The sequence below is a fragment of the Sapajus apella genome, unplaced genomic scaffold, assembly GCF_009761245.1.
Source record: "Sapajus apella isolate SASKATOON/1434 unplaced genomic scaffold, GSC_monkey_1.0 scaffold2, whole genome shotgun sequence".
In the NCBI taxonomy this organism is placed as follows: Eukaryota; Metazoa; Chordata; class Mammalia; order Primates; family Cebidae; genus Sapajus; species Sapajus apella.
In genome coordinates, this window is record NW_022436942.1 from 86,992,646 (window position 1) to 87,020,155 (window position 27,510).

The following is a 27,510-nucleotide window of genomic DNA, read 5'->3' on the forward strand; positions in this document are numbered from 1 at the left end:
TACCAGCACTTTACAAAATAGTAGAGTAGCCGGCTGCAGTGGTTCATGTGTTCGAGACCAGCCTGGCCAACATGGTGAAATCCCATCTCTACTAAAAACAGAAAATTCGCTGGGGGTGGTGGCACACACCTGTAATCTGAGCTACTCAGAAGGCTGAGGCAAGGGAATCGCTTGAAACCAGAAGGCAGAAGTTGCAGTGAGCCAGGATTGTGCCATTACACTCCAGCCCAGGTGACAGAGTGAGACTCTGTTTCAAAAAAAAAAAAAATGGTGGAGTCGATGTTCTTAGATTGCCTAAAATGTTGCGGAGGCTGCATATGTTTTATTTATATTTATTTGTTTATGTATTTATTCGTAGAGATGGGATCTCACTATGTTTCTCAGGCTGGCCTAGACCTCCCAGTCTCAAGCAATCCTCCCACCTTAGCCACCCAAGTCACTGGGACTGCAGGCTCGTGCCACCATGCCTAGCACTGTTTTAGTTTTTAGATGCCATACACATCTTTATTTTTGTGGTAATTCTTAGCAAGAACTTTTTTAAAAAGATGGGTCATAGTTCTGCATGAAATCATTCAATGCTGACTGCTGGCAAGGCTCACCTAGACCACAGCCACACGGCTATGTAGTAGTGTGATGACACGCACGCCATAGACTCTGCATCCAGCTACCTGGGTGCACATGACTTAGCTGCTCCATCCCTCAGCTTCACCAGCTGTAAAATGGGGATCACTAAGCTAATACAACCTGCCTCACAACTTGCATCAGGGATTTGATGAGCGAGCACTTGGACAGCGCCTGGAATGGTGCCTGGTACCTAGGCAGCAACCTGTGAGTGTTAAAGAAAATGTCTTTTCATGCTGGTGTTTCCTTTCTGCTCTGACATGCTAAGACACTGTTTTAGCTGCAGGATGGTTTGAGTGCGGCTTTGGTTTTCTATTAAAGCTTCTTTGATCTCTTAGTTCAACCATTTCAGCGAAGCATATGGTCTCTGCTTGCAGGGGATTGTGTGTGGATGCATTTTCTGGTGCTTTTTGATAAGGAGTTGGGTATGAACATTTGGTTTGAGCATGGCAGCTTAATGACTATCCATGATAACTTCTTATATCAAAGATTATTTCCCTTAAGCCTGGGAGTTGAAACAATATATTTTGCTAGAAAATAAATAAGCTTGGAAGGAGGAAATGAGAATTTTCATTGTGGCTTGCGATGCTTTTGCCTTTTAACATTTCATAACATGTGCTTTCATTAAATAAAAAGATCCGCCCTCCTTTTCTTATTTATCTTTCACTTCCACTTGGCCTCACTAAGAGATTTGAAAGTAAACTGATGTGGAAGGTAAATCCAGGAAAATTTAATGCACTTTTTAGTTTCAATTTGACAGTTGCTCTTATGCCCTAAGTTTTAGTTGGAGTGTTTTCGTGGGTCTTATAAAATTTGATTTTTTTCTTGATAAATGATTTTTCCCTAAATATTTATGATGAGAACAGTGGCATGCTAATAAAGCTAAAAACAAGAGAAATTTCTAACTAAAAATACTCATAAAATGTGATTTTGAAAATTAGTGTGTAGAGCCCAAAAAAGACTTTCATTGAACCGTGTGCTTTTTCATGATAAGATGGTAGGGTTATAGGGTAATTCAGCTGTTCAGGATAATTTGAGCGAAAGGCATCGGAAATGGGAAGCGGAAAGGTAGGATCAGCTGGAAATCATTCCTTTTGCAGAGAGCACAGAGTTGTACGCAGGGCCCCGTGCCTGGCCTTGGGAGGAATGTGGAGATGAGTTGGGAAGAGAAGGTGGGCAAGTGGCAGAAGAGGGTGGTCCCTCGAGGCAGTGTTACGATAGCGTGGGGCGGGGATGTTCCTTCTGGACAGGATGATCGGAAAGTGTCTCAGAGAGGGAGCACTGCCTGCATCTCAGAGGATGGTTTTGGGGACAGAGGATGACATTCCTGGTGAAGAGAATGCAGGGACACAGAGAGACACTGATACGGCTTGGCTGTATCCCCACCCAAATCTCATCTTGGATTGCAATCCCGTAATCCCCACGTGTCAAGGGAGGGACCCAGTGGGAGGCCATTTAATCATGGGGGTGGTTACCCTCATGCTGTTCTTGTGATAGTGAGTTAGTTCTTGACATCTGAAGGTTTTATAAGGGACTTCCCCGCCTCACTCGGCACTCCTTCCTGCTGCCATGTGAGGAAGGACGTGCTTGCTTCCCCTCCGCTATGGTTGTAAGTTTCCTGAGGCCTCCTCAGCCCACTGGAACTGTGAGTCAATGAAGCCTCTTTCCTCTATAAATTATTCAATCTTGGATATGTCTTTATTAACAGTGTGAGAACAGACGTGGATGGGGTGTAGTGAGTAAATTAATAAGTAGATAGGCTTTCTATAATCTGCATAAGCTTATGAGCTGTATTTGATGAAATACTCGAACAGAAAGCAGAGAGGCAGCAGGGCATAATTTTACAAACCCAGCCCCTGGCAGCCTGAATGTGAACACTGGCTCTGCAGCTTTCTAGCTGTGAGATCCTGGTTGACTTATAGAACCTCTCTGAGCTTCAGTGTCTTCACGTGTAAAAGGCGGGGGTTGCTGGAAGAAGTCAGCTAATGCACGCAAAGGACTCAGCGCGTGTTCTGCACAGAACAGTTGGCCGAGAAGAATTAACTATTAATAGCAACAACATCAATAAACAAAAAAATGTGTACGGCTATGAATTTTTCTCTTGAAATAGATTTCTAGGAATAATTTTAAATTTTCTTATGCATCCAAATTTGCAGAAGGCTAACAGCAAATTTTCAGTGATGTAATGACCTCAGGGATGTCAACAAGCTTCACATTACCAATCCTTTGGGTTAAATCTCAGGCTTTCTGGTCATCTGAAGGATCTGAGGTTTCATACGCACACCTGAAACATCTCCTTGCCAGAAGAAATGGAAATAAAGTTTCTAGAAAGCAGCATTATTTCAGTGTGTTATAAACTGTTGGGATATCATCATATTCTTTAAACCAACCTGGTTTGTAATTCATAATGCCTACTGGTAAAGTGTAAATGAGAATAGAAATTGAATACACCTTCACTCCCCGCTCATCAGGGGAAGCAGCTGGGAAGAAGTTGCAGGCATGGCATCAGCAAAGTGTGTTTATACCCTCTGCTTGTAGCTTTGAAGGAATGTTTAGAATTTTGTGTTACACTTAAGTAATTTTAGGAATTTTTTCAGTACTTTAAAATTATATTCATTGTTGATAACACCAGGAGAGGCAAGGGTGCTGGTTATTTTGTTGAGGACTTTGCTGTTGGGTTCGCCAGATATGGCTACGTAGATAACTGCATACCGCAGCTTTGTCCTGAGTGGGCTGGGGCAGGTGAAACAGCACGCTAGGAAGGTCCCCTCAGCACCTCGGTAAGCAAACTTACCTGAGGCCAGCTTGTTACACAAGACAGTCATGTCATGGCGAGGTTTCTGGTGGTCAGGAGTGTGGCTGCTGCCTCTGGGAACCCAGAAGCTCCTCTTAGGCAACCAGGGAGCTTCTCTACCTCCCTGTTCTGGAGTGTTCAGGAGTCTGGCAGTGTCACTTAATCTCAGATGTGTAAGTAATTCAAAAAGTACACATTTGAGCCTGGGCGCGATGGCTAATGCCTGTAATCCCAGCACTTTGAGAGGCCAAGGTGAGCAGATGACTTAAGGTCAGGAGTTGGAGACCAGCCTGGCCAATATGGTGAAACCCCATCTCTACTACTTAAAAAAAAAAAAAAAAAGTACGCATTTGAGATTAAGCTCGGCCAGGCACCGTGGCTCATGCTTGTAATCTCAGCACTTTGGGAGACCAAGGCAGGAGGATCACTTGAGCCCAGGAGTTCAAGACCAGCCTGGGCCACGTAGTGAGACCCTGTATTAAAAGAACTACCAAAGACTGGGTAATTTATAAAGAAAACAGGTTTAATTGGCTCAAGTTCCTCAGGCTGTACAAGAAGCAAGCCGGGGAACGCCTCAGGAAACCTGCAATCATAGCGGAAGGCAAAGGGGAAGTAAGCATGTCTTACCTGTCTGGGTGAGGAGGAAGAGCCGGAGGTGGAGGGGCCACACCCCTTCAGACAGCCAGCCCTCCTGAGAGCTCCACCCCGACACAGCACTAGGCTGTTAGAAACCACCCCCAGGGTCCCGTCCCCTCCTGCCAGGCCTCACCACCAACACTGGGGATTACAATTTAACAGGCAATTTGGATGGGGACACGGACCCAAACCAAGTCAGACCCCCATTCCGATACATATATCTTATGTATGTACACGTATATATGTGTAGGCATATATATGTATGTGTGTAGACATACATGTGCATATATGTGTATATATACATATATGTGTATACATATACAGAAATTACATAATATATGTTATACACATATAATATATGTGAGATTAAGCTCATAGATTACTTTGTATTGGTGATGCCATCTGTAGGTCTCATTGTTATTCTAGCATTTTTAGGACTTTGACATTAGGCTTTGTTCTTCTGCAACAGGTATAGCAGTTACTATGTTCCGGGCACTGCTCTAAGTAAGCCCTTCATGTCGTCTAAGTCATTTACTCCTCTGAGCAGTCCCAAGGTGCCCGAGTTCCCATTGGACAGATGAGCAAACTGACAGGCAGAGAGGTCCGCTAAGGTGCGTGAGGCTAGTTTGGTGTCTGGGGGGCCTTGACCCTGGCCCTCCATGTCCAGAGTCCCCTCAGTCTGGTGCCTGCACGCATCCAATATGAGTTTGCTTAAAAACCTGTGGCCTGTCTTTGAGGAGTGATACATTTGAACACGTTGCCATTACTTTTTGTGTAAATTCAACAAGTGTGTTATTAGTTTTCAGGTATGCAACGGGACAGAACACAGTCCCTGCCCCAAAGAATGTGTTCCTTCCAGATGTGAAGCAGGAGTCAGGTTCCGACTGGAGATGTTAGGTGACGAATGAAAAGGCTGCCCCTGGCCTTAAAAAAGTTGAGATGGAATTCACATGCCACGAAATTCACCATTTTAGAGTGCACGACCTAGTGGGTTTTAGACTATTCACAAAGTTGTACAACCATCACACCTATCTCATTCCTGACTATTTTTCTCACCCCAAAAGGATGCCCTCTATCCATTTAGCAGTCACTTCCCATTTCCCCCTCACCCCAATAGCTCCTAATTAGATCCCAGGCAGCCCCCAGGTAACCGCTGGTCTACTTTCCGTCTCTATGATTTGCCTGTTCTGGCCATTTCCTATCAATGGAACCGTGCACTCTGGGGTATTTCCTGTCCCGTGTAATTCACGTGGCATCGTGTTTTCAAAGCTCCCCCCAGCTGTAGCCTCAGTCAGCACGTCCTTGTCATGGCTGAGAGGCACTCCTTTGTGTGGATAGGCCTGTCGTGTTTACTCATTCATCAGCTGCTGAACAGGTCCTTGCCTTTCAAACTGTTTCTAGGAAGTCATCCTGTTAAAAATATTTCTATATGGTCAGACCCTTGGTCATAGATTTACTAAGGATTCTAACCTATTCTGCCTGAATGTTTTTATGACAAAATCCTTCTGCATCATTTAGGCAAAACGTTCACTGCAATGTTGGGCTGTTGTCAGATTGTCCCGTTCTGGAAACGACTCTGTCTCAAGACCTTAAGTTGGCTGAAGGGTTCTCACTTGCCACACCTGGGTGTAACCTTATAGGCTCCTAACCAGGGCTTATATGTATTCTCTGAAATATTCTCTCTCTCCTTTCTTTCTTTTTTTTTTTTGAGACAGAGTCTCTCTCTGTCACCCAGGCTGGAGTACAATGGCGCGATCTCAGCTCACTGCAACCTCCGCATCCCGGGTTCAAGCGATTCTTCCGCTTCAGCTTCCCGAGCAGCTGTGGTTACAGGTGTACACCACATGCCCAGCTAATTTTTGTATTTTTAGTAGAGACAGGCTTTCACCATGTTTGTTGGCCAGGCTGGTCTCGAACTCCTGGTCAGGTGATCCACCCTCCTTGGGTGTCCCAAAGTGCTGGGATTACAGGCGTGAGCCACTGTGCCTGCTCTCTCTCTTTTTTGTTTTTTTACTGTTATTGTTTTTATTATTTAATAGCTGGGTTCATAGTACCATTTCCTACTTACTTTTTTCCCACTCTGAATTGTTGAGTCTGGCTCTGCTGCCATTAGTTGTAATTCCCTGGAGACTTAGCCTCATTTCAGGCTTTTGCTAACATTTATCTTTATTTATTTATTTTTTGGACTGTTTTAAGATCATTTATTAGAACACAATCTTTCAGAAGCCATGGAGGCATTGGGCAGCAGAAAGGGAGCCGGGATGGAGCAGGCCCTGTGAAGGCCCAAGGACAGAGTGACAGCCACAGTTACAAAATTTCATTCGATCCTGCTAAAGATTAATGTATGCCGGATAACCTAATGATAATCCATAAGCTTGGTAGCTCACAACATTTTTAGAAAGCACATAAGATTAGCATTCAAACCAGGCATTATAGAAAGTTTTATAAAGAAAGAAGTGTTTACTGTAATTCTTTTTAAAAACCTTGGTTCATCTTGAAATATCGATGAATTTTTAAAATATCAGAAGAAAAAGAAAATAAAATTCCCCCACCCCCCAAATACATAAGAACTGCCTACTGGAATTGTATTTTAAGTACCTGGGGAAAAACGGAACAGATTTTTAAAGGCAATTAATAACAGCTTGTACGAGGGCTTGTTTCATTTGATTTGGCACCAAGTAAAGCCGGAGTGCGTACGCCGTGGAAGACATAATAACGGTGTTCCTCCACCCCTCGGGTGCCCTCCTACCAGACCCACAGCGCACCAGCAGCCATCCTTGTTGCCCCGCGAAGGAATCACCGTAGATTCCAATTTTTAAATGGCTGCTCAGGTGACACCAATAGGGTTCTTTCTCCTTGAAATAAGGTGGCTGGCAGTGAACGCTAACGGGTATTGATTTCTTTGATCAGAAACAAAGGACTCCTTCAGGAAACTCACTCACTTTCCTGGTCCTTGTTAACCTGTCATGTAAATTCGTTTTATTGGCACACCTGTTTACACATTATGATTGATTGCTATTTATGCCAAGAGAGCATTTCCCAGGCATGCCTCATCTATTTACCACCGACAAGTATGCTGACTTTATTTACACAGCGCCACGGGTTTTCTCTGTTTCCTTTTTTTTTTTTTTTTTGCAGGGGGTGGGACTGTAACTTGTTACTTATGGCAGATCGTACATTTGGATCAAAAAGAGAAACTGGCCACTAGATCCTAAAACACATTTCTTAACCGGAGTCACATCTAAAAACATATAGACTTTAATTACACTTTGCTGAAAATTCATTCAACTTTGGTGCTTGTCCAAGGACTTACAATGTCAATTTCGGACATAAATCATAACCCTCAGTACATATCTATTTTCAAAGGAAACAAGTCATCTTAAAGTAATATTTTTCTATATACTGATATGTTTTTACAGCAAATTGAAAATTCCGAGTCAACTGAAAGTAAGCTTAACAACAAAATAAATACAGCATATATGGCTAGCATATACATTTCTTAGTGTAAAGGCAGCCGTGAATTTTTGCCTTACAACAAATCTGTAAATCCAGTTGCCTACTCTCTGGAATTTTCCATAGTGTCTCACCATGTTCCACAATGCTGGAAATGTCTTTTTTGCCATCATTCCATGCAAAAATTCCTGATCACGTATTTTCCCCAAATGACATGTAACTTTTTAAAACTTTTCCAGAAAAATATGGGACCTTTATCAACCACTTAACTGAACAAAAAGATGACTACCAAATCCTTTTTTAATTTTGCTCTAATAGACGTTTTAAAAGTTCAGACATTGCTGACGTTTTTGAGGATAACTGCATAAAACACACTAGATGATTCCAAAGCATGAACCTTAGTATCTGACTCATTTAGCACATCCTTAATATCCAGAGTAAAATCAGAAGAAATAAAAGTAACGCAATTTTCAAAGAATTCATACATACTGGAAGTCTTAGGAAAAGTAGCTTCTAAATGCAAGGACTAGGAGGTTTGCCCATCTATTGCCCACCTTTTTTTTCTTTTTTTTTGAGGCAGAGTTCTGTTGCTCTGTCACCCAGGCTGGAGTGCAATGGTGCGATCTCAGCTAACTGCAACCTCCACCTCCTGGGTTCAAGAGATTCTGCTGCCTCAGCCTCCCAAGTAGCTGGGATTATAGGCGCACACCACCACACTCGGCTAATTTTTGTATTTTTAGTAGAGGTAGGGTTTCACCATGTTGGCCAGGCTGGTCTCGAACTCCTGATCTCGTGATCCGCCCACCTCAGCCTCCCAAAGTGCTGGGATTACAGGTGTGAGCCACTGTGTCTGGCCTGCCTAACTATTAATAGTTACACACATTTCTCCTCATGGAGTAACAGAAGCTTTCTGGCTTGTTTGTGGAACTTTAGTTTGTAGGAAAGCATGTAAATAGGGTCAAATCTTGTTGGTTTCTGTTCCGGAGAATGTTTCCAACACGCTTTTGTTCTGATAATGTTTCAGAACTGGCTTTGTTTCGGCTTCAGAGCCTTTGGTCTGTTGATAACCGTCTCTGGCTTACCATCCTCATGCTGTATGAGAGGTTCCACAGTCAGATCATCCGTGCCCACAGTTTTGAGAGGGTCGAATTCAATGTTGTAGACTCGGCCACTGGGGGATGCGTCCAGCGAGCAGTAAGGCCTCATTTAAGGACCTCAAAGCATACATGTGGGTTAATCACAGTAACGATCTGAGAAGCTCTATCTAAGGCTTCTGCCTGTGAAAGTGTCCTTGGAAAACCATCCAACATCCAGCTACACTGTGTGAGATTTTTCAGCTCATGAAGGGCCTGCTGAGTCATGAATCATCTGGGATGAGCGCGCCTTGGTCAGTGAAAGCCTTGGCTGACACACACCGGTTTCTGTATCACATAGCCTGTTGTCCCGAGCAGGTCCCCGCTGAAGAGGTGCTTCAGCTCCAAGTGTCAGGTTATGTGCGACCACACAGTGCCTCTTCCCGAGCTAGGGGCCCCCACAATCACTGTGCGTAGCAACAGATGCCCCCAGGGCCGCAGACCGAGGCCCGTGCTTCGGCTGGCAGTGCTGCCAACAGGTGGCAACCGCTAAATTTATCTTTGTCTCTTTCCAGGTCGATCCAGTGTTTACAAGGGAAGTAAAAGCCAAAGTGAAAAGGTAAGAGTTGGTGGAGACCAGACATGCTGCAGAACAGGAAACCTGAGTGTCCCCTGAGTTACCTTAACTCGCATTTGCCCAGTCCCAGGCACTGTTCCAAGCAGTTTACAGGTGTTTCCTCTCCATCCTCCCAGCCAGCCCATGGCATCCCGGGCACTATCATTTGCCCAGGGAGATGCCAGTAAAAACCACTTTGTGATTATAATTAGTAATGGATCACATTGGCCAAATGGAAAGATTTAAACTCTCAAGGGTTTGGAAGAATGGAGGAATACCACCCTTTGTCACCGCCTGCCTGCAGAGCAATGTGTTGCCGTATTGGTTATGAGCTGCATTTGTCTGCCAGGAACAGCACAGGCTTCAACAGAGTGAGCTTTCACTGCTCACATCAACAAGTCTGAGGGTGGTCAGCCGAGGAGCAAAACCGAAGCTTCCCTGAGACTTTGGGGATCTGGCTTTTGTCTCTGTCTGGCCTTCCTTTGCCCGTGGCTGCCATCCTGAAGGTGACATCGTGGCTCCGGAGCTGTGTCATCAGTCTGCGTTTTAAGCGGAGCGAAGGGAATGAGCAGAGCCAGAAAGACGTGGGTCTCATTTGGGTCAGTCCCCTGTAAAGTGGTGTCCCCACAGCCCCTCAGGATTCCGGCCGGATTGCATTGGCTATGCCAACCGCACAGGGCACTGACAAAGACTGGTTTTCCCCATCTGTAATCAGGGACCTTTAGATCATTTGCAGGTGCAGATGCATGTGTGTCAAAGTATCACCCACTCAGGGAAGGGACGTGTGGCAGGGCCGTGAGAGTGGTGGCTAGTGGTGGGGACGAGGAAGAAGATCAAAGAAAGGCACAGATTTACATTACGTGGTGAGAAGAATAGAACGAGGCAAAACGTCCGTGACAAAATAGCTGTCAGTGCTGTGTGCTGGGGACAGGGCTTTTGTTACATTATCATCACGATTTCGTATTTCTATGTCCATTCTTTTTTTTTTTTTTGAGACAAAGTTTTGCTCTGTTGCCGAGCCTGGAGTGCAGTGGCATGGTTTTGGCTCACTGCAACCTCCGCCTCCTGGGTTCAAGCAATTCTCCTGCCTCAGCCTCCTGAGTAGCTGGGATTGCAGACGAGCGCCACCACGCCCGGCTAATTTTTGTATTTTTAGTAGAGATGGGGTTTTACCATGTTGGTCAGGCTGGTCTCCAACTCCTGACCTTGTGATCCGCCTGCCTTGGCCTCCCAAAGTGCTGGGATTACAGGCGTGAGCACCTGGCCTATTTCTATCATTTCTATTCTTGTTGTCTCATTAGTATTTTAAAAAACTGTTTGAAAAAAGGTTGAATTATTAGAAAAATTTTCCAAATCAAACAGAGAAAATGGCAGAAACCTTATCTCTGACTGTTGTAGACCTTGAAAAAAAAGTTGAATTATTAGAAAAACGTTTTCTAAATCAGAGAAAATGGCAGAAACCTTATCTCTGACTCTTGTAGTCCTTGAGAGCGGCTTTGTTGAGCATATTGAAAACAAGAACAGACATGTTAAACAGCTCCCTCCCCTACTTATCAGGGACATGAGGGTGAGGGTTTCTACCCCAGTACCGCTCTCCTGGTGAACGCTTTGTCAGCAGTGCTTGCTTGTTGATCTAGACTGTTTCACCCAGGTTGTCATGCCTCCTCCTCCCAGCTGCTGCCCATGAGCCTCCTGGGATTAGAGCCACCCCCTGCTTCGTGTTTTCTCAGGGCCGCTGGGGTACGACTGATTGCAGAGATGCCTCAAGGAGATCTGCACGCCGTGGTGAAGAACTGCTTCGCGGTGGTGAACAGCTCTGTCTCTGAAGGCATGTCAGCTGCAATTTTGGAGGTAATTACGTAACTTGAGTACTGAAAGTGGGCGTATGAAATTGTCCATCACTCCCGTTCTTATTTATGGAGGTGACGTCTTTGTCAATAACATTCCGCACTTCTGAAAGCTAGAAGAGCCAAGCAGCATACCCGCTGGAGTTCAAAAGTACGTTTGAAGTTCTATCTGGAAGTTTAAAAATACCGTTTCATTTCGCACTGCCATTTCTCCTTGCTAGCTACGACGTACAATAAAACTGGGATGGCATTGCCTCTCTGACCCTCTAACTATCTCTGACAGGAAGGCAGCTAAGGTTACAAAGGGTTGGGACAGGAAACAGGATGAAGGTGTTTCTGCAGCAAGCCTCCTTTTACTTGATCTTTTCTCTTTCTTTTCATATGTTCTGTAATTCCAGAAATTAAGAGAGAAGAAAGGACTGGATTTCACAGGTAGCAGGAGACGGAAGCAGGGTAGCCATCAGAGATGACAGGGTGGCATGGGGGCTGGGGTGGATGTAACTTCTTCATCCAGCAGTCAGCTCCATAAAATTGCTCCATCTTTTTTGACAAAATGTGTCTATCCCAGCAGCACTCTGCAGTCCACCCCCAGAGTATCTGTGTTTGCAGGGCCGAGTCTGGAGTGGGGAGGCGGTGCCCTTGAAACCTGGGCAGGCTCTGACTGGGCTGTATTCCCTCTTCTGTAAAAGGTCCTGGCAACCCTCACATCCCCTTTGCAATGGGACCACCTACAACATCTCTTCTCCTCCTTGAGACTCTTTTGACGTGGGGTATCTCACCATTATCTCTGCTGCTTGAGTTTAGGTCCTCAAGAGAATCACCAGCACGTGTCTAACAGAAAAAGACGTTCCTTCTCTTGTTTTGTTGTTGGTTCATTGCCTCCAGGGCTCCCGAAGAATGAGGCCAGAAAAGGGCAGGCTCGGCTCGCTCTGGCCAACGCCAGCCTTTGGCACCGGCCTTTCCTCACGCGATTAAAGCAGCAGGTACCGCGTGCATGGTGCCCACGGTGGGCCTCAGCACACACACTGCACACCACGGGCATGGCGTGAGCATGTGTCAATGGGCACATGGGAAAGCCTGTTCTCCTGTCAAAAGGAAAACATTTGGCCACTGCTTCCTGAGATCTTTTATCCAGGTTTCACGTGTTCTTTCTGAATACCTGGACTTCTCATTTCAGTGTCTACTTAGGTTAATGCTGTTACTTTTATCATAAGTCTTTGGGATATCCATGATTCCCCTTAGGTACCAGTTGAATGCACTGAACTTACTGACAAAAGTTAAGGTCTGCAAACCTTAGGGGTCCAGAGAGAACATGGTAAATAACGTAAGAAAAAAATCCTCTCCCTACGTTGAAGAAATGAATGGCATTGTGTGCATAATATTTTCCCTTAATGTGGCATCATTTCAAACCAAAAAACACAGAGGGAGATGATAGACGCTATACGTCCATGCCCAGGAATCTGCCGTCAGGTGCTTTCCGAGCACAGAGTGTACGTTTGTGACGCGACCATCCTCAGCCAGATGTCAGCACCTCAGCTCGTGGGTTGCCATTAGTATTAATCTTCATTGGTCCTTTCAAACCGGCTCCAACTGCGGTCCTCGGGGCAGTATGTTTTATTCGTCATGTTAACGTGAAAAGTGTATATGCTTATGGCTCCAGTATTTCAGCTACTGCTAAAGTGCTCCTTTGTAGGTAAATACACATTTTTTCGACTTCTTAAGGTAGAGTGGAGTTTGGCAGTGATTTTGTAACCAGCACGCACAGCGTTTCACTGCGGATGAATCGCTGTCAAACCTCATTTATTTCAAAGCAAAAGCAGCTGTTAGCAATTCTGACTGCCTTAAAATGTTGATGTTGTGTTCCTTTTGAAAACTCACAAAATAACCTTTGGGCAAAGGGTTTTGAATGAAACTGATTTTAGAGGAGCGGTAAGGGTGCCTTTCATTAAAATCAATTCAGATAGCCCAAGTGTTTAATCATGGAATAAGTGCCTATCACTTTTGAAGGAAGTGATCTTTTGACCTTTCAGAATTAGCTGTATTTTCACATGGAAGCACATAAAAATCCCATTTGCAGAAACACATTTCTTACTGATGAACTCCAAAAATCAAACTTTGGCTGGATGCGTGGGCAGCGGGGTGAACACTTCTACAGCTAAGCAATTGTTTCCAGTTTCGAGCTTTTCTATGGATTGAATCCTGCAGAGAATTACATTAAAACTATATAAATAATTATTTGCTTATCCCAGCCTTCCTGGTTAAGCTCTTTTCCCAGCCCTAGAACACACACACGCACGTGTGCATACAGACACAGGCACACACAGGCACACAAATGCACCCACAGATGCAGGCACACACAGGCGGCGCACACACGCACACACACACGTGCATACACACACACACACACAATGTGCGCGCACACACACATGCTCTGCCTGAGAGAGGAGAAGCCCATCTTCTAAAGCAGAGAGGAGCACCTGCAGGAAGCAGCTGGTTCCTGGCCTCTTGGCTTCCAGACTCCAGCCCCAGTAATTGAAGCAGGATGTGAGGGCATTTGAAGGCAGCTGCGACTCTGTGTCACTTTACCCTCGACTAGTTTGCAAGCATGTGTGCGGACACGGCCGTGCACTGCCTTTCCCACTGTGAAAAGCAAAGGGCCTTTTGAGTTTTCATCATGAGGAAGATGCTGCGGGCATGTATGTGGGATGGGCAGCTGTAGGGAGTTGGGGTGTTGTCCCAGGTGGCGGAATACAGCTAATTCTGAAAGGTCACCTCCTTCCAAAGTGATAGGCACTTATTCCATGATTGAACACTTTGGCTATCTGAATTGATTCTAATCAACTCATTGCATCAGAGTTGTACCCAAAATGCCATTGGCCCCCATTGAGAATCACCGTAACCCCAGTGATGTCAGATCCGAATGTGCTGTGGACACGTCCAGCCCGGCTCCATTGCCATAAGACAAGCAATGCTGGTTTGACTTGACAGATGCTCAGAAACGACTGTTAAAATGCAAGCCGGCCTCTCTGCAGGAAAATCTAGACATAGTGGTTTCCAGCCGCAGGTGTGCATCAGAAACACCTTGAAACTTAAAACACCATAAATACAGGTGTTGGTGCCCACCCCTCACAGCTGGGGCGTCACTTATTTTGCAGTGGGCTCTGGCCGCTGAGTTTCTTAAGACTGTTCTGCAGGGAGGAATGGAGGCAGTGTCTCTGTAAACTTTATTAGCTCTGCTGAAAATGGTGTGCTAGCCACAAAGCCTTTTACAAAGAGTCTCCTATGAAGTTTCCCTCTGCCTGATAAGTGCTTGGAGAAGTCATCTGGGGAAAATAAGAAATCAAGTGAGTTCTCATAGGAGCAGAGAGCAGAAAGGTGGGCAGCGAGGCTGGGGGCGTGGGGCATGGGGAGATGTTGGAGAAGGACCTCAACTCTCAGGAGAAATAAGTTCAAGGGATCTGTATTGCAGGCCATGGAGACTACAGTTAACAACAATAGATGTATCCTTGAAAATTGCTAAGAGTAGATCTCAACTGTTCTCACCACGAAAAACAAGTATGACGTAACACATATGTTAGTTAGCTAGATTTAGCCATTCCAGAGGGTGGATGTGTATCAAAACATCATGTTGTGGCCCGGGGCGGTGGCTCAGGCCTGTAATCCCAGCACTTTGGGAGGCCAAGGCGGGTGGATCACCTGAGGTCAGGAGTTCGAGACCAGCCTGGCCAACATGGTGAACCCCTGTCTCTACTTAAGATACAAAAATTAGCTGGGTGTGGTGGCGGGTGCCTGTAATCCCAGCTCTTCAGGAAGCTGAGGCAGGAGCATTGTTGGAACCTGGTAGGAGGTTGCAGTGAGCTGAGATCGCACAAGTGCACTCCACCCCAGGTGACAGAGTGAGACTCCAACTCAAAAAAAAAAAAATCATGTCGTACACTGTAAATGTAGACGATTTTTACTTGCCAGTTAATTTCTTTTTTTAATCAAGTGAGTTCAAACACAAAGAGGTGTCACGTGCATCTTGGATCCTGACATTTCACTCGTCTTAGTCCCAGAGTGGGGTCCGTGACACTGGCTCTGAACCGCTCTCCTCCCAAGCCTGTGAGTCATGCACCACGGTGCCTCTCCTTCTGGACCCACGGAGGCATTCCGAGGGTGAGCGCACTCACCTGTGCGCGCCGTCCGCCCAGGCGCCGCCCGCCTTCCTACTGGTCAGGCCCAGCTGCACACCATTGCCATTTTCCAGGAGCTCCTCTCTCCTTAAGGCGTGTTCTTTGTTAAAGGCACATCTTGTTGGTTTCTGGAGAGGTGACTTCAGAACTCGTTTTCTGTAAATGTGCTACCCTCAGATTCCATGGAACTCTCTTCTCCCTCTGTTCGTTTCACAGCGTCGTGAGTGGGGTGTGTTGCGCGTCCTTTCCGTTGAACTGTGGTTTTCCTTGGAGGCAGAGCCAGGCCCTCTACGTGTTGAATCCTCCCTGGTGTCTCCCCTTGCATTGCGGACCGTCAGATGGGATGAATGTGCTCATGCATCTGCCATTCAGCAGAAATGTGTACAGTGCCAGGCCTGCCAGGCCCTGGAGATGCTGCAGCAGGCGGACGCCAAAGGGCCTTGGTTACGTGGAGCCCGTGTCGGAACCTGGGTCCTTATGAGGGACAGAAAGAAGGATTGGAAGACGGGCAGGAAGCAGGCAAATGGAAGAGTGAACGGAGAGCTTTAGGACGTAGTGTGTACTGAAGAGGAAATGCAGCAGCTCGATGTGACAGCAGAGGGCTGGGATGTGCTCAGAGCAGGCTCCGTGGGTGTCAGGGGCTGAACTGTGACCCCTCCCCAAATGCCTGTGTTGAAGTCCTCAGAAAGGGAATGTACTTGGAGATAGAGGTAATCAAATTAGAATGAAGTCCCTGTGGGGAGGGAGGAGGGTGTGGGGCTGGCTAATCCAATATGACAGGTGTCATTATCAGAAAGAGGAAGTTTTTTTTTTGTTTTTTTTTTTTTGAGGTGGAGTCTGGCTCTGTCGCCCAGGCTGGAGTGCAGTGGCACATTCTTGGCGCACTGCAGCTTCTACCTCCCCGGTTCAAGCGGTTCTTGTGCCTCAGCCTCCCGAGTAGCTGGGACCCCAGGGGTGCACCACCATGCACAGCTAATTTTGTTTGTATTTTTATTAGAGGTAGGGTTTCACCCTGTTGACCTGGCTGGTCTTGAACTCCTGGCCTCAAGTGATCCTCCCACCTCGGCCTCCCGAAGTGCTGGGATTACAGGCATGAGCTGCTGCACCTGGCTGATACTGAGCATGTTTGCATATGCTTGTTGCCCTATTTACATCTTCTCTGAAGAAGTGTGTAGTCACACCCCTTGCCCACTTTTTCATTGTGTTTTCCTATTATTGCTGAGTTGTGAGAGTTCTTTATGTGCTATAGATACGTCTCCCATCAGCCTATCAGACACGTGTTTTCCAAATATTTCCTCCCGTTCTGCCGATTGCCTTTTCACTTTCTTCAGGGTTTCCAGTGAAGTTCAAAAGTGTTTAATGTTAATTTATTTTTATCATTTCATTTTTTGTAGAAACAGGAGCTCACAATATTGCCTAGGCTGGCCTCACGCAATGTTCTGCCTTAGCCTCCCAAAGTGCGGGGATTATAGGCGTGAACCGCTGCGCCCAGCTCAAAGTTTTTAGCTCTGATGAAGTCCAGTCTAACTATTTCCTTGTTGTTGCTTGTGTTTTTGATGCCATATCTAAGGTAACAAGGTCACCTGTTTTTAGTTGGGATTTGTGGGTTTAGAGTGCGTTCTCAAGACCTGGGATGGGTCACTGTGCTCTGTAAAACTCACTGAGTCAGGTAGGGAGCCATCTGCTGCCATGATGTCATTCACAGTGACAGCCATGCCCACAGACAGATCTAAACTCTGTACAGTAGTATTAAGCCATTTAATCCGGACAAGCATGGTGGCTCCCACCTGCAATTCCAACAGTTTGGGAGGCCAAGGTAGACAGATTGCTTGATCCCAGGAGTTTCAGATGAGTCTGGAAAACATAGCAAGACCCCATCACTAGAAAAAGATTTAAAAACCTTAGCTGAGCACGGTGGCATGTGCCTGTAGTCCCACTGCTGGAGAGGCTGAGGTGGGAGGAGAGCTTGGGCACAGCAGGCGGAGGTCGCAGTGAGCCGAGATTGAGCCACGGCTCTCCAGCCTGGGCAACAGAGCGAGACCCTGTCTCCCCTTCCCAAAAAATATTATTCAATCTTCCCCACTACCCTTATGAAGGAGATTTTATTGTCTCTATTTTACTTCAGGGGAAACAGTCAAACAGCTGGGGGAGGTTGAGATGCTGACCCAAGATCGCACGACTAGTTCCTAGTGGAGCCAGGATCCACACCCAGGCAGGGCGGCTTCAGAGCTTCCCTTACAAATGTTATTATGTGTTTACTTTTAAAAAGTGTAAAATCTGTAGAAGAACAGAAAGAGCAGGGCAGCACATACTTGCGTCCCCTTCACCCACGTTCATCTCCTGCTTCCTCTCCCGTCTCTGTTCATATACATAACTCTCTCTCTTCTTTCTTTTCCAAATCACCTCATAGAAGGTGGTTGTTGACGGCACTGCTAATATTTTTCTCTGCAACTTTGCAGAACCGGTGTCTTCTCCTGCACCTGACAAGACAGGACCATGCTTGAGAAGTCAGTGTCAGTACATTACACCACTGGATGTGCGCTCCAGACTTCATTCCCTCAGTGTCATAGGTTTTTTTCACGCAGGATCCGCACAGCATGCATTGCGCTTGGCTCTGTGTCCCTTTAGTGTACTCTAGCCCAGCTCCCCGTAGCTCTTCATGACATTGTGCCCTCCGAAGGGTCTGGTCAGCTGTCCTAGAGAACACGGCAACGATGGAGTTGCCTTGGGGTTGGATTTGCATCCACTTCCAGCTGGGACACCACGCAGGTGATGTGTACTCCCCAGCACGTCACACGGGAAAGGCATCAGCTCTTCTGCCTGTTGCTGACAGGTGCCTCCATTGTGAAGTCTCACTTCTCCTTTGTGATTGATAAGTCATCCATGGAGTGGTGCTTTGGGTTGTGGGGACACAGATGCTCCTCAGCTTATGATGGGGCCGCATCCCAATAAACCCATCACAAGTTGAAAATACCATGAGTTCAAAATGCGTTTAACACCCCTAACCTACGAGCACCATAGCTCAACCTAGCTGACCTTAAATATGCCCAGAATACTTGCGTTTGCCTACCGTGGGGCTAAACCGTCTAACCTATTTTATACTAAAGTGTTGAATATCTCATGGAAGATGTTATGATTGGATACTGCACTGAAAGTGAAGTAACAGAATGGTTGTATTCTTGCTGAAATGTGGTTTTAACTGAATGTGTGTGGCTTTTGCACCGCCATGAAGTCACAAAATCCTAAGTGGAATCGTAAGTCGGAGACCATCTGTATCCTGTTTCCTGATGACCTTTTACTTAACGGATTTGATCAGGCTCCATTAGGCTCCACTATTGATCCCTGGTCCTTGTCTGAGTCAATTATTACACTGGGGGTTACAAAGTGATGATTTTCTAATTCTGCTCTTCTGTCTACACTTACTATAGAAGAATCTACGAGCAGATTCTTCTGTAGAGAAGAGCTTTCTCTTTTCCTCCTCCTCCTCCTCCTCCTCCTCTTTCCTTTTATTTCTCTCTCATCACTAAGGAATCAGGTATTCTTGAAATTTCGTGTGTTACAATCTGTTATAGTCATTATTCTTTTTTGAAGTTGCAAAATCATCCCGCCATGGTCAGTGGGATTCCCTTGAAGCTGGCTTCTGTTTCTTTTTGACCTGACGTCATTAAACTTCGAGCACTGTAGAAAGCTCAGGAAATGCCTCCTTCCTGGGCAGGTGAGGCCAGGGCTGTGCACTGTGCACCCGGCCATCTTCCAGTGGCCCAGCTGCCAGTTGTCACCAGGCTGTGGGGTGTCAGGTGCTGCTCTCCAGACCTTCGGAAATGGAAACGCGGCTGCGTGAATAATCGGAATGAGAAATCGTTTTCTTTTTCCTTTTGTCAGCCTGACAGATGGCTGAGTTTGGTTTTTGTGGCATTCCCTCTCCCTTGCCTCTGCTGGAAGAAAACGGCTCTTCAGGGAGAGTGCGGATGGTGATTAAAAGTGCATACTCTATGCGGTTGGTGATGAGGTGTCCAGTGAGCATTCGGAGAGGGGCAGGGGGCACTTAGTGGCCTTTGTGGCACTGCAATAATTATGTTAGATGAATGACTACAGCACATAGTGTTTCAGAGCTTCCAACCATGGTAAGTAATGAAAATTCAGTTGTATTCTAAAAATGTGCTTTTGAGATTAGGATCTCGTTTGGGCGAGGTGTATTTTTGTGTGTGAGGTGCCAGAGGTCCAATTAACCCAGGAAGTTATTCTGCATTCCCTGGCTCACCTTGCCGCAGAGGCTCTTGAACTGACTGCCTCCGCCCCTTTCCTCCTGTCTCCTGCAGGCGATGGATTTAGAAGTTCCGGTGTTGGCCAGAAACATCCCCGGGAATGCTGCCGTGGTGAAGCATGAAGTCACAGGGCTACTGTTTTCCACTCCTCAGGTAAAGAGAAGTTCTTACCCTTCATTCACTCACGTTGCCTGAATAGTTTTCCTCTGCGTTTGCTGGAGAGAGTCTCCCTGTAGCGCCCAGCATTCCTGTCCTAGGAGGAGCCCTGCAGAGAGCATGCTGTCTTCCGTTACCACCCGGCAGCTGCCTGGGTGTGCCACTAGCGGAAACCTAGGGACAGGAGTGTTGAGTCCCGTTCCTGCTTCTGCCACCAAGTTGCTGTATGGGGCTGGGCCAGATACGTCACCTCTGAGATGCTCTGATTTCTGATTTCCAAAATAGGCACTCTCAGACATAACCATGTATTTATAGCACGTCTGCTGCTTTCAGAGGACGGGCGCCTATGTGATCACTTTCATTCCTTGAAACAAACGCACAAGATATGCAGGGTTCCTGCGTAAATACAGAAATGTGTGTACATCAGGAAATAGAGGAAGGGGCCATGTACCTGTCAGTCGGCCCAGCTGGCTGCCTGGTGACTTCTGGGGCACACCTGTGCCACCACCTCCCAGGAGCATGGAACGGTGCTGCTCCATGTGAGGGCCACAGATGGTGCTGGGGATTCGCCCTCCGGGATTTGCCTGCATCCAACACCCAGAGTGCCTCCTGCAGAGGGCGACCAGGCCGAGTCTCCACGCCGCACTTTCTCTCTGGATAAGTGGAGCCTATCATAACACCTGCCTCTCGGAGTCATGACATGCACTGAATGCGCTGATGGCAGAGCCTAGTGATGTGCACGACACATGCTCAGAGCTCAGCGAACACCAGATACTCTCAAAACGGAAGGTGTTGGCCGTGGGCAGTGGCTGACGCCTGCAACCCCAGCACTTTGGGAGACTGAGGTGGGAGGATCACTTGAGGTCAGGAGTTTGAGACCAGCCTGGCCAACATGGTGAAACCCCATCTCTACTAAAAATACAAAAATTAGCTGGGCGTGGTGGCAGGCACCTGTAATCCCAGCTACTCGGGAGGCTGAGGCAGGAAAATCGCTTGAAACTAGAAGGTGGAGGTTACAGTGAGCCGAGATTGCACCACTGCACTCCAGCCTGGGCGACAGAGTGAGACTCCATCTCAAAAAAAAAAGGCTTAGCTAATAGCATTAAAGACTTCCCTTTTGATAGTAACACCTACAAGCCCAAATAACATCAGGATAGGAAGAGTTTTCAGTAGTTACTTGATTCTCCAAACAAAGGCTTATTGCTTTTTTACCATATTCTATATCTCTCAAAATCAACTCCAGCCAACCTTTATGTCAGGAACATTATCCCCACTCTGGAAAAGTGTTCCGTTTTTTTTTTTTTTTCTGTCTTCCAAAAGGCAACTTTTATTTACTTTATAGCTCAATTTCAGAGCACCAAAGAAAGCACTCCAACTTTATCGCGAACGTCTGAGTAGCAGTCCCTTCTAAGTGGCTATATTAGGCTGAACAGAAGAATGAAAGCAGCTTGGCTGTCCTGATTTCATACAGCCTCTTGTAAGATACTCCTTTTAATGTTTGCAAATCACTGTCGTGCCTCTGCTGTGTTCAGGTTGTTCCTGCTAGTTACCGGCCTCCTCTGAGCCAGCAGACACAACTCTGCAGCCCTCACTGAGTCTAGCTGCAGACTTATTTTGATTCCAGCACTTTCATGTTCATTTCGCAAAGGATGTCTAAAAAAACAGAACTCTTCAGGTTTTATGTGGGGAGAGGCTGCGATTCTTAGCACATGTTGAAAAAGCATGCTAGACGTGGATGTCGCACCTGGTTTGGTTTGGTTTCCTTTCCAGTCTCCTTCTGACTTGACCTAGCACGGGGTAGGAGCTGTTGCTTTAAAAACAACATGCATTTTGAGTAAGTCTGGGACTCTGGTTCTAACAGTCTGGACTAAGAAACTCAGATGAAAGGAACCACTAGTGGGTTGCCAGGGTTGGCAAGATTGAAAATATGGGGCTGGGCACAGTGGCTCACGCCTGTAATCCCAGCACTTTGGGAGGCTGAGGCGGATGGATCACCAGAGGTTAGGAGTTTGAGACCAGCCTGGCCAACATGGCAAAACCCTGTCTCTATTAAAAATACAAAAATTAGCCAGGCATGGTGGCAGGTGTCTGTAATCCTGGCTACTTGGGAGGCTGAGGCAGGAGAATCCCTTGAACCTGGGAGATGGAGGTTACCTAGGAGGTGGAGTGAGCCAAGATCGCATTGAGATCACGCCAGTGTGCTCCAGCCTGGGTGACAGAGCTGGGTGTCTCAAAAAAATGAAACATGTATTCCAGTATGGATTGGAACCAGCATCCCATTTTTTAAGGAGGAATGTCCATGTCAGAACACCGACCTTGTAAAGTTCAAAAAGTTCCGTATGCATATGGTGTATGTATTAGCATACACACTATTCAAGTCAATGCCAAATGTGCAGTGAGGAGTTCTGCATTCATTTTTATTTTCTAACTGAGAATGTGAAGAAACCCGGTACAAAAAGGTGAAGTTCAGACTGTTAGATCGTATGCTTAAGACCCCAGCTACCTATTTTTCAAAACAGAAAACTGATTTTACATCAAGTAAAAGATGTGGGTGACTGTTAAAGGCACTTCCTATTCTTTTCATTTTGTGAATCTTTTAGAAACCATTATTCGTCAGGGTCCCCCAGAGAAACAGAACCAATAGGAGATAGATAGAAACGTGAGATTTATTATGACAACTGGCTGACATGATGGTGGAAGCCAGGAAATTCCATCATCTGTTGTCTGTGAGCTGGAGACACAGGAAAGCCAGTGATGAAAGCAATTCATTCTGAGGCTAAAGGCTCGAGAATCAGGGATGTGTACCCAAAAGAAGGGAGGTCGCTATCTGGAAGAGACACCTGCACCCATGTTTATCAAAGCACCATTCCCAATAGCCAAGGCGTGGAACCCCCCTAAGTGTCTATCAGCAGATGAATGTGTAAGGAAAATGCGGTACGTATACCCAGCGGAGTACTATTCAGCCATAAAAAAGGAGCTGTGTTATTTACAGTAACATGTCTGGACCTGGAGGTCATTATATTAAGTGAAATAAGCCAGGCACAGAAAGATGAATATCGCACATTCTTGGAGTCTGAAGGGCAGAGACTCAGGAGCTCGCGTGTCTCTGTGCAGGAGATGGATGTCCCAACTCAAGAAGCCAGAAAATTCTCCTTCCTCTGCCTTTTCGTTGTATTTGTATTGGATGGTGCTGGCCCAGGTTGCCGAGGGTGCAGCTTCTCTCCTCGGTTCACAGATTCAAATGCTAATCTCTTCGAGAAACAGCCTCGCACACATATCCAGAAACAAGGCATCACCAGTTCTCTGGTCATCCCTTAGCCCAGGCACACTGACACGTAAAATCAACCATCACGCAAACTAAACCAACAAAAGGAACGGAAATGTGCCCTTTCTTTTTGAAACCGTAACACACACTCCGTGAGTCAGGCACTTTTTCTGGTAACTAGAGCTCTGTCCCCTCCTCCCTTCCTGGCACCTGTGTCCTATGGCGGCCCCATGCCTCTGCTCCGGTGAGGGGTTGCACACATCACGCCTTGCAGGGTGGAGTGAGCTGTCGCGTATGTGGTGGGAGTCACGTGTTCTGGCTGCCTGTTGCAGACCTGCTGGGCTAGCTCTGGGTCTAGACACAACGTCCAGAGCCTTTGAATGAATATTCACGTCTCCTCCAAGAAGGTACAGGACTAAGACATCAGCAGTGGCTACAGCAGTGCATGGGTTATCCTGTGTATGAGCAGTGAGATCTTTAGGGAAAGACTTCCTGGCAAACAGGCCTCAGCAAGAAATGAGTTGAGAACGCAGTGTGGCCTCTGCCGGGCAGGAGGGTCAAGCTCAGGTGTCTGGAGGGCACACGGGTGGGCAGGGCATGAGGTGGCCTGCCCGGGGGCAACCCCAGGGACCTTGAGGTCAGGCAAGCAGACCTTGTTGCTGTTGGTGGCTGAAAATCCAATTCTTATGTGTGTATTACTGATTTATAAATGTAGATAACTCAGATTCTAAAATGAGCCTTTTAAACGTGGCAGGGACCTAGCTACACACCCATGGCGAGTTTTGCTGCCAGCCTTGACCTCTGCTGTAGATGCTCTAGATCAGGGATACCTCTTCTCCACTGACAATGAGAAATGGTCCTCAGCCAGGGTACCCCCTGCACACCGACAGCGGGTTACCGAGGAGGACACATCAAAGGTGACCTCTGACCCCAGATCAGGGCTCCTCTGGCCATCACTGTCTTCCTCACTCAAGACAAAAGAGGTGTCAGCTGTCCCGGGAGGGCCTGCAGTGGGCTCGGGAGTGGAGTGCAGTTGATTCTAGGGTTGTATGGACCAGAAAATAGAAGGACTTGATTGCTAAAGCAACAGTGGGAGGCCGGGCGCGGTGGCTCACGCCTGTAATCCCAGCACTTCGGGAGGCCGGGCGCGGTGGCTCACGCCTGTAATCCCAGCACTTCGGGAGGCCAGGCATTTTGGGAGCCAGATTGCTTGAGCCAGGAGTTTAGGGCCTACCGCTCTGCCTTCGCTGCTCTGTGGCCATGTGGGCATCTCTGCTCCTCCCTCAGAGGTAACTTGAGTTTCCAGCCTCCTTTCCCTTCTCTTCCCCATCTTACTTCCTTCCTGGCATGTATCATGGTCCCACTCTGCTTGCTCTCCACACCCTCCTCCCCACCCCACTCAGAGTGTTAGATCCAGAAGAGCAGTTTCTCCAACTGTGAAATGGGAAGTGAGGCCTCCTCTGGGGGGGGTTTGTGCCCTTCTGTGTGCAGTCCCAGCACCTGAGAAGCGCCTGGCACTGAGTGTGTGTTGACAGGTGAATGGCGAATGCAGGGTCCTGGGGTGGGGGTGGCCGCCGTCTGCACAAAGATGATGGGAATCTGGAGGGAAGGTTGCTTTAGGGAGCTTATGAGGACAGCCTACAGAATTGAATAAAAAAAATTTTTGATTTTTTTTACAAAATGATGATTAAACATATTCAGCCCTGGTAGGAACAGAATAATCTCTATTTTTATGTACCTCACCCCTGGAAAACTTCAATTTAAGCAAAGCTTTCCAAACCCACTGAAGATTGATTTTTCATTACCACCACAATCCTGTTTTTTCTCCTTTTAAGAAGAAGAAAAGGGTTGAGCTATTTTCTTCGGTATTTTATTGCTCTGTTTTATAGCTTCAAAATTAAAATCCATTTGACATTTAATAGAAACTGTGAATCTGTGCACTCTCCTAGGGTCAGACTTTGAAAGTGTAGCTCCAGCCTGTTTTGCTGGGAGGTTCTGTTTGTGTGGTGCACGGCTATAGAAAAACATACATTCTGGAATACTGACAATGCCAAGCACCAGCATTTGTCCAGTGGGTATTCCGGGTGGGCTCTGGCTGTCGTGTTTTATGGGACTTGCGTTTTCACTAAAGATAGCTGATTTTTCTTCAAACCCTAATGACTTTAATTGTCAGTCCAGAGTTGAATGCTTGGGAAATGTGAGGCCCGGTGGAGAACATCAACTTCTACACTTTGGTTCAGGCAGGGCTGCGCTGAGATCTCCAGCTCTGCACTTGAAAGCTGTTAGAAATAAATGTGGTAGGTAGATGCTTGGTGCCACAAGAAAAATCAGCACTGAGACAAACGATTTTTTTAGCAATGCAATTTTTACTTTCTGGGCTGCAGGAAGGGTACTCTCACTAGCCATCTTATCGTGAGAGTACAAAGAATGAAGGAAAACACAAATTTATCCCTTACGCATTTGGGGTCGTCCTCACTGCTGTGTCTGATCTCCGTTGGCTGGAGCCAGACCTCACAATCTAAACTAAAACCCGATTGGCTAACAACTTAAAACTTTTCTAAACAGGTAAAAGCAATGGAGAGCTGGGACATGCCTGTGAGCAGGTCCAGCACAGGCATGTCCCTTGGTTAAAGTGCAAGACCATAGAGTGTACTACCTGCCTGTAGGCATGGCATATCTCACAACTACATAGAGTAGGGCTTAACAAAGTTATTAGCACACTTATTCTTTGACAAGAAAGTTTAGAAAGGAGCTTTTTTACTTCCCACAAAAGCTGAGGGAGCCGGGACACGTCTCCTGTCCTATGATCGATGCATCTTTGGGAGAGTGGAGGTAAGGACCTGTCTTTGGGGAATAACTGACAGAGAGTGAATCCATTATTGCCTCTCCCTTCCCCGGGACAAAAACTGTGACCATTCCACTGAATTCTTGGCTTGCCTGTGGCACCACACCCTAGGGGAAACCGTGGAGTATGGACTGCACCTAGGTGCCGGGGTCAGCCCACGGCAGGGTTCCCAACATTATGTAAAATATTATTTCTCTCTTATTTTAAAACAATGTTTTAACATAACGTTTGCAATTCTTGGAAGTTGAATGCTTCCGGGATGTGTAAGCCCTAGCCAGTGCACAGCACACAGTAGGTCCTCAGCGTGAAACCCGAGATGCAGGTCCTGCTGCATTGATTGGATTTCCAGTTATGTCCAGAGGAAATGCAGGACAAAGCACATGTGAACTAAAATGGAAGTTAACCTAAAATTTAATGGATTTGAAAATAGTGTGACCGTATTGCTTATTGTGCAATACTGGGAAACATTTGAGAGCAGAGTAATAACAGTACAAGGACCAGGCTGGGTGCAAGGCTCACACCTGTCATCCTAGCACTTTGGGAGGCTGAGGCAAGTGGATCACTTGAGGTCAAGAGTTTGAGGTCAACATGGTGAAACCCCATCTCTACTAAAAATACAAAAATTAGCTGGGCGTGGTGGTGGGCACCTGTAATCCCAGCTACTCGGGAGGCTGAGGCAGGAGAATCGCTTGAACCTGGGAGGCGGAGGTTGCAGTGAGCCAAGATCACAACAATGCACTCCAGCCTGGGAGACAGAGCAAGACTCTGTCTCAAAAAGAAATACATACATACATACCAAAAATTAGCTGGGCATGGTGATGGGGACCTTTAATCCCAGCTACTCAGGAGGCTGAGGCAGGAGAATCACTTGAACTCGATGGGTGGAGGTTGCAGTGAGCCGAGGTCGTGTCACTGCACTCCAGCCTGGGTGACAGTGCAAGACATCTTCTCACATACTACTACAAGGGCGACAGATGTAAACCTCTCCCGAGCAGCGCAGGGACAGCCTCCCTGGGGGCTGTGATCCAGTGCCTGGGCTGGTGTTTTGCTGGGGACACGGACTCTCCAGTGACCTGGTGAGGGTGGGCCCCTTGCCTCAGGCCACTCAGATGGGATGAGGCTGGGTGAAAACTGGGTCTCCCTGCAGAGCCTGAGTCCAGGCAGGGCCCTGCTGTGTGCCCTGCCCTGTTGCTGCCCTGGCAGGCCTCCTCCCTCTGCTTCCCCTTTCCTGCTGTGCCTCCTTTATCTCTCCCTCTCCCTCTGTCTCATCGTCTCTCTGTCTGTCTCTGTAGCTCCTCTCTTCCTCTGTCTCTTTCTGTCTCTCATAGGTACTCTGTCTCGTCTCTGTCTCTGTAGCCTTCCTCCTCTCAGTCTCTGTTTTTGTGTCTCATTGCCTCTTCCTCTGTCTCTGTTTCTCTGTCTCAGTCTCTAGCTCTCTTCCTCTCTCTGTCTCTCTCTCCCTGTCTCCCTCTGTCTCCCACCTCCTGTTTTCCACCTAACCATTTTCTAAAGTGGTTCTTCTCACCCTGATTCTATCTCCGTTCTTGGGAAAGGGATCATTTCGAGGCCCACCCTGGGCGTAGATTCCCTGGGACGCAGCGTGAGGTGGGAAAGGAAGGCCCTGGCTGACCACGCAGCCCCAGCGGCAGGTGCGCACTGCGCTGGGTGTGTGCTGAGCTGGATGTGCACTGAGCTGGGGGTGTGCTGAGCTAGGGTTGCGCTGAGCTGGGGGTGCAGTGAGCTAGGTGTGCGCTGAGCTGGGTGTGC

General features: G+C 47.0%; 1 protein-coding gene and 1 pseudogene across 6 annotated transcripts in view; one reads left to right on the top strand and one right to left on the bottom strand.

The window, feature by feature from the left end:
• The window catches only part of GLT1D1 (glycosyltransferase 1 domain containing 1), a 116,858-nt gene that overhangs the window by 74,750 nt on the left and 14,598 nt on the right, over positions 1–27,510 (top strand). For 4 of the 5 annotated variants that reach the window (XM_032244169.1, XM_032244170.1, XM_032244171.1 and 1 more), the window contains 3 exons: positions 9,153–9,196; positions 10,924–11,044; positions 19,532–19,630. In XM_032244169.1, coding sequence (XP_032100060.1) covers positions 9,153–9,196; positions 10,924–11,044; positions 19,532–19,630 — 264 coding nt within the window. The remainder of the gene's footprint in view (positions 1–9,152; positions 9,197–10,923; positions 11,045–19,531; positions 19,631–27,510) is intronic. The other variant, XM_032244177.1, reaches the window with a different exon arrangement.
• Positions 6,238–8,987, bottom strand: LOC116527308 (annotated as a pseudogene). Its single transcript, XR_004258487.1, has 2 exons — positions 8,364–8,987; positions 6,238–8,047 (listed from the first exon to the last, which is right to left on the bottom strand). The product of XR_004258487.1 is annotated as a GTP:AMP phosphotransferase AK3, mitochondrial pseudogene (transcript).